At 31.9% G+C, this 7,623-nt stretch overlaps 1 protein-coding gene across 3 annotated transcripts; it reads right to left on the bottom strand.

The window, feature by feature from the left end:
* Positions 1 to 1,580: 1,580 nt before the first annotated feature.
* Positions 1,581 to 4,396, bottom strand: LOC105777473 (amino acid transporter AVT6E). 3 transcript variants are annotated; one of them, XR_008192604.1, is made up of 3 exons: positions 2,602 to 4,396; positions 2,322 to 2,408; positions 1,581 to 2,023 (listed from the first exon to the last, which is right to left on the bottom strand). XR_008192604.1 is itself a non-coding variant. In XM_012600770.2 (2 exons), the coding sequence occupies exon 1, from the start codon at positions 4,137 to 4,139 to the stop codon at positions 2,637 to 2,639; it is 1,503 nt and encodes a 500-aa protein (XP_012456224.1). In that variant the 5' UTR covers positions 4,140 to 4,396; the 3' UTR covers positions 2,209 to 2,408; positions 2,602 to 2,636. The 3 variants fall into 3 exon arrangements, 1 of the variants encoding a protein (XP_012456224.1); XR_001128308.2 differs by having other exon boundaries at positions 2,359 to 2,408; XM_012600770.2 differs by lacking the exon at positions 1,581 to 2,023 and having other exon boundaries at positions 2,209 to 2,408.
* Positions 4,397 to 7,623: the final 3,227 nt, after the last annotated feature.

Genomic DNA, 7,623 nt, shown 5'->3' with positions numbered 1-7,623 from the left:
TCAAAGAATATAAAGTAATCACCAAGGTACAATGAAATAACGCTCACTAAGTACTCATGTACTTACAAGGCTTGTTATTTGTTTCAAGTTTTGGTGTCAAGAGACTGCGTTTGGAGGGGCGATGCCAAGACTACACCAAGGAAGAAGCGTATAGAGATATTATGTATATAGAGCTGATGAGGTGGTGTATTGTAGAAGTTTACTTTAATGAATATGTAACTATTAAATAGTTGTCTTAAGAATGATATGTGTAAAATTTTGTAATATTTTAAGTTTGAGTTCCATATATGTTTTCTTGAAATTTAGGTTTTGAATGTAATTAAAAGAGAGTATGTCTTAAATATGATGATATCCGATACGATTTAGTGAGTTTGTCTAAGTGTTCTGTATAGTAACCTAAGATCCGAATCCGGCGAATCAGATCATATAGTGAGTGTTACATGTAAATACCATGATCTTTTCTTGTCATGTTTTCTTGATAACCTCTTTAACACAATCATATTTATAAAATTCATTTACCTTGTTTGTTCCATGCCTCACGATTTAATCACATCTTGTTCTCTCTAGTAATCAAACCATCTCATTCTTGTAATTCTTTTCTCATGCTTTCCAATCTATTTTGCAATTTGCATCGTAATTCCTTCATTCAATTAATTCTAAATCTACTATCTCATCTATATTACATCACTACTATCTCATCAGACATTCATTATCACGGATTCAAGTTCTATCTCTTTCTAATTTATATTTCACATCTATCACAACATTTCACTTCAATATCATTACCTTCAATATTTTAAATCTTGAATCACATCTCATTTTCACAATCATTTTCCTATGTGGCATGTACTTCTATACTTGAAAAGTGTCACATTTCAAGACTTATACATCACTTAAACATAACTTGTTCTCAAAGCATTTCATTAACTACTTAATACCTTCATTACCTAAATACATGCCACATTGTCCATAAATTGAAACTCATACTTTACCATATTGCTTTGTTGACAATTTTTCATTTAGTAAGACACGCACAAGCACTTTCCATGCGACCACTTTTTGCATACTACACATTAGAAACAACACGTGAAACTTCATGGAAGGTCAATAAATACTCATGTGAATCCTACACTTTAACTAAGTATCCAATATAAATTTCATTACATCACATTAATTCATTTCTAATACTTTTATTCAAATTATGTCATATTATAAAAATTCATTATGTCACAAAATTAAATATTTTCTTACCATGAACTGCACATGTTTAATTCACTTAATATGCTACCTATTTCACTTTACATTATTGTTAATAAGAAATTCTATCAGACACATCAATGTATGAAAATCACATATTTAAACCATATGAATTAGTTTTAAAATAACATTTAATAAATAATGAAAATAACCGATGCAGGAAGATTAAGAATGAAAAAAAAAAGCACGTTAACTCTAACATTATAGTTTCTTCATAAAAATTACTTTTCAACATTAAACAGGTAGCATGATTTTCATTGAAATTGTAGTTGCATAAACCTCAAAAAATCTTCTCGGTATGATAGTTTTCTACAGTTCAAGACTAGAAAACATCCAACTTGAATATTAAATGAAAAACATCCATGTAAATCGCATACATTTGTTGATGTTGAAAGAGAAAGGATGGAAACCTGAAACTGAAAGATCCCATCCATACAGCCTTTCTAATATAGACATTTCTTAATTACAACTACATCTTTCTTCACCAGAAGATTATCAATTGGTTTCCTTTTCAGAGATCAATGCATAGAATAAACCCCCGGATTGAGTGTTAAAATGGTGATATCTCCACTCACCAGTGGTTCAATAAAAAGTAAATTAAATACCATATAACCGGTTCTTTAAAACTAATGGAACAAAAAGGGCCTCTGATTCTTGGTTGAGCTGTTCCTGCTGATCCAGTTTTTCCAATATTGCATTCACGTAGGCGCATAAGAAATCGACAATGCAATATATTATTCTACTATTCACCAGCGCAAGACCACAGCTTTCATCAAAACATATAGGCACAAATCAGCGATATCAGATTTGCATGATGAAATCCATATCGTCTAATAAATATCATACGGATTTCAAGAAGGAAGCAATTCTAGTTTTTGTATTTGAATAGAAGCAACTACATGGCAGCACAAGCATCATAAAAATTGTAACAGTCAAGTAGCAAAATAACTCTTCCTCCAAATAAAAATGGGAAGTATTATTAAATCAATTGTAATATTTTTCCTACAGCAGATAGTTATACTCTAATCTTTTGCGCAAGAAGAAACATGTAACTAAGCATATACCTAACATGGTTCAATTTGTAAACTCCCAGTAACTTACAAGACATAAGGGTCCATTCTTCATTTGCTGGGTAACCTGCCGCAGTTGCTCTGTAAAGCATTAAAAAGGCAATGCATTAATACATGATCAAAGCGTCACAGACTTCCAGTGTACTGGCACCTCAAAAAAAATGCATCACTGTAGCGATCATCTCAAACATCTGATTGTCTATTAAGCAAGCAAAGCAACATAGGAATATATTAAAAGTCTTCAAGGCTTCAAGCAAGATTATCAAAACGATACCTTCAGAAAACAGGTCCGAAACTCTTTAAGAGGAATCATTCAGAACTACTTTGGATGGTATAAATATTCCCGATTATCCCAGCAATGCTAACTATCACAGCCAGTATTAACATTAACCACGACAAAAACTTTTCTACTCTGCTCAAGCTCATGCTCTCTTCTTGCTGACTTATCCTCAATGCAATTAGAGCAGGGAACGTAAAACCTAAGGAAACAGCTGTTGTTGCTCCAGTAAATTTGAAAGCTGTCCATATATTTGGGATCATAGTAGATCCAATATATATAAGCACTAACAATATTACTGTTAATGTCAAAGACCTTTTTTTACTCTCCGTGAGAGGAGCTGATCCCTCAAACACCAAGTTATCCACAGTTTGCCGTAGGGAAAAGTGAATAACAGGGAAAACCAGAACCAAATGAAGAATGTAGCCGACCCGGACAATATAATTCAAAGCAGTGCTAAAACGAATTCCCAGATTCCTATCAAAATTGGTCAAAACATCACCTTCAGTGTCCTTTCCGAAGAGCAAATACCCTGATATTGCTGTTGAAGCATAGACCACAACACAAAGAACAGTTGTGATCCTTCCCACCTGATTCATCTTTTGAGGAGATCTCCCTTCGAGCTCATTGTATATAGGTTGAACATTGAAATGGCAAACATATGCATTGGTCATAACAGGGATAACTACTAGTAAATCCAAAATTGCCATTTTCGATCCAAAATCTGGGCTCATCCTTGGAGCCTCTATCTTCCCTTCAATAAGCTTAATGAATGCAACAGCAAAGCAAACCACAACGAAAACAACAGCGAGAGCTACCGAAGCAGCCGAAGTCATGCTCAATGAATCAATCCTATCTAACACGCAAAGTGGAGCAAGAAAAACAACCATAACAACCAAAACCAATAACTTCCTATGATCCCAAAAACCATGTCCTAACCACTGATCGAAAACCCCAATATGACGAACCGAACCGGACATAACATCACCCATAATAATCAAATAAACTATCAGGACACCTGCATTGTTGACAATTATGCAAATCTCAGACAAAACCCTAGCAGTTCTCCCCATTGCAATTTGCACAACTTCCCCATAAGATCTAGCTTTACAAGAAACCGCAAACCTAATCAACATCTCGACACTAATTTCAGACAAAATCCCAATCAGGATTATCAAAAAAATTCCTAAAACAAGCCCAAGAACCTTCATAGTAGCAGGTAAAGCCATGATTCCAGCACCAATAATTGTGGTGGTTAAGTTAAAAACAGCACCAGAAACACCAGACCCGGTATTGGGTTTACTTAAAACAAGGGTATAATCATCGAGATCAACATCAACATCAACATCAGTATCGAAATCATCATCATCATCATCATTAAGATCATCAAAATCATCAATAACCTTGGGATGATTTACCCGGTTCCCATCATCAGAGAGGAGCGATTTTTGTTGGGATCTAAAGTCGTGGGGTTCATTATGCATTTGTAATTCTACAAATGAGCCTTTGGGTATAGCTGAATAATTACTATCCATTCTAGATCAAAGAAATGATTAAGAAGCTAGAAACTTTGCGAAGATCTCTCAGAATAAAATCGAATGTAACGATTAAAAAACTTACAAAGAATTGGGAGGAATTGAATTGAATGGAATGGATTTTGAAAGGGTCAAGAAAAAGCAGCAGATCCGTGGCGGGTCAACGTTTTTGGATGCTTTATTGGAAGGGGGGAGAGAAAGAGCAATTTGTTTGGAAATAAAGGAAAAGTTTTCCAGTGCTGCCATTGGAGGATATAATTTTATAGAAATGTAGATTTAATCTTTCGATGTTGCCACGTTAGATGAATGACATAGATCCAAACCACCATATTTATCACTTTGCCTTATTCTGCCCTTATTATTATTAGATTGGTAAACTACACCAATAGTTTTAAATTTTCCTTAATAAGGTTTTTGCCATCATGCTACATATATTTTCTCATTTTAGTATTTAATTCTTTTCCCTTCATACTTAAATTATCTTCTCTTACATAAATTAGTTTATAAGGTTTAACACGTAACACTATTAGAAATCGCCAGATCATTTTTTTAATGTTATATATATTATATTGGTTAAAAGATAAAAAAATTATATATAAATAATTCAAAAAATTAAAATTAAAATATTATAAAATTAAAAAATAAAACAAATTTTAAATTCATAATAATATACAAAATTGAAAATTTTATAAAATTAATATATATATATATTTAAATTTTAGAAATTTTCAAAATATATATTCTATAAAAGTTGTAATAAATTTTATTATTTTTTCAAAAATGCTAAATTCTAAACCTTCAAAACTATCAATAAAAAATAGAAAAAGTTTAACTTAAAAAAAAAAGCTTAATCTCTAGAAATTGAAAAGGTTAATTTAAAACTTGAATAATTGAAAAATCAATATATAGATTTTAGAACATTTTATTTTTTAAATTGCAAAAAGGTATATCTTTTAAAATATATGAAAATTACTTAAAAGTAAAAATAAAAAAAACACCAACACCAACACCAATTAATAGTGGTCAATGCTAGTCAATGACCGGTCAAATGATGATCAATGTTGGTAAATGGTTGGTCAAAGTTAATGTATTTTTTAAAATATTCTCTTTTTCTATTTTTAAATTTTAAATTTTAAATTTTAATAAACCTATTGCCAAGTGCACATTCTAATTAGCTGGATGTGCCAAGTAATAAATTCTAATTGGTGTCACATGTCAATTGATTTTTTAATGTCATTACAAAAAAATGGGATGAACCAGGTAACGTATGATAGTTTAAGTTCCAAAGTAAGATGAAAAAAAAGTTTAAATACCTAAGTGGGAAAACAAGTATAGTTCGGGGGTCAAAGTGAGTATTAAGCCTTGTTTAAAATTATCTTATGGTCTTTTGACTTTCAAAAGTTATATAATAATCACTAACTTTATCAAAATATTATATTCTAGTCACTTATTCGTTAACTTTCATTAGCCCATTAACGAAATAATGAGGTGACATGTTAATTCTAAAAATATTAGTTTTGTATTTTTAATTTAATTACTCAAATATGGTTGAAATATTTAATTTGATTACTGAAATATTGGTTTTGTTTTTATAGAATTTTTTAAAATAATTATAAAAAATAAAACATAAAAATTCTAAAAATATGAAAATTGATAATTTATTTTCTAAAATTATAATTATATGATTTAAAAAAACAAATGAGGAGAAAACAAACCCACTAGTTGATTAGTAAAATAAAACATCTATTACAATTATCATTCCCTTTTATGTTATTACTATCAAGATTTTGAGGATGATGGTTTTCACCCAAAGCATTGGTTTTGGATAAAGCATCACTCCATGAACAAAAATCTAATTAACTCTCAAGATGTAATTTTCAATTGAATTTTAGTAAAGAATTGCATTACAAAAAAATAGAGACAATAAAATATTTAAGGGTACACTACATCAAATGACATTGAACTTTGTTTATTTTTCATTTTTTCCACTAACCTTTTAAAATTTATAAAATGCCATTAATATTTTTAAGTTATTACAAAAAAGCCACTCTATTGTTTATTGTCGTTACTCAGTTAACGTGTGTTTGACGTGGTGTGTTAAATATGCCACGTGTTTTAAAAAAATTGTTTTCTTTCTTTTTCAATATTAAATTATTTATCTTTTTTTCATTTCAATATTTATTTTCTTTTTTACTCTCTTTTCCCTTTTTTTGTGACATGGAAGAATAATTAAATTAACTACATCAATTAATTCATCCCCCTAACAAGGAGACCTCGAACAATTGCAATCTATTACTTCTATCATGTACCAACTTGACCAGGCTATCAACATCCTAGTTATAATCTCTAGATATGTGCCAAATACTCCAATGATCGATCTATGACAACAACTGATGAATTCTCCTAATCAAAGCATAGTTGGAACCATTTGAAGGGCTCTCTTGAATGGCTTTAGCCGCCTCAAGAGTATTAGTCTGGATTAACACATTATCATACCCTGATCAATTAAAAGAACCAACTCATCCAAGATGCCTCACAATTCGGCATAAAAAACTGAACAATTCCCCAAGTACCTATTAAACCCACGAATCCACCCCTATTTCAGTCTCACAATTCTCCTCTGCTGTAGCAAAGCCAGCTTCATACCTGACAAATCCATCAGTATTCAAACAAACCCAATTTCCGATCAAATATAAGTCAGGAATCGGTTCCCGGGGCTTAGTGGTTGATCCTTTACTCGAAGAGACATATTGTTTAGCCCAACTATTAGAAGCCTTGATAACATCACTGCTACTCCAGGATGCGCCTTGAAAAATGAAGAGATTAGGATTCTTCTAAATGCGCCAAGTGATAATCCCAAAGAAACATTGCCAATCAACATTACCCAAGCACTAGTTATGACGGTTTTGCAATTTTGAGACAAGCCATTTCTGTAAATTTCTAGAAAAGTGAGTTATGTCGGTCAACAGGAATTAATTGATTCCAAATATTTCTTGCTGCAGGACAATCTCTAATGACATGTAGCATCTTTTGAGATATGCCTACAAACCCCACAGGCCATATTGTGCCCAAGACCCCAATGAACTCTTTCTATATTAGTAAGCAACCGCTGCTTGAAAGCAAGCCAAATAAAGAATCTAACCCATTAAGGCCCTTAATATTTCCAAGGGAATCTGCCACACCACTTTCTTCGGATTCCATGAACTTTTCTGAAGTTTCCCATAGACACTTTTGATAGAAAAAGAACCTGTCAAAGTACCCCCCAAATAATCCTATCAACCCTTACTACTGAATGGGGTGAAGGAATCCCTACAATCCTCCTGATTACCTCCTCTAATAGCCCAAAGAGATCAAGATTCCAAGCGCCATCATCTGTAATCATATCGCTCAAAAGGCAGTCTAAATCAAGACTGGAATGATCGATAATTAAACTAATTAGAGGCTTCATATTCGAAACCCATAGGTCACGCCAACTTCTAATTTT

The sequence above is a fragment of the Gossypium raimondii genome, chromosome 2 (genome assembly GCF_025698545.1).
Source record: "Gossypium raimondii isolate GPD5lz chromosome 2, ASM2569854v1, whole genome shotgun sequence".
Lineage (NCBI taxonomy): Eukaryota > Viridiplantae > Streptophyta > Magnoliopsida > Malvales > Malvaceae > Gossypium > Gossypium raimondii.
Note: the sequence above shows the minus strand (reverse complement) of the source record. Positions and strands in the feature narration are given on the sequence as shown.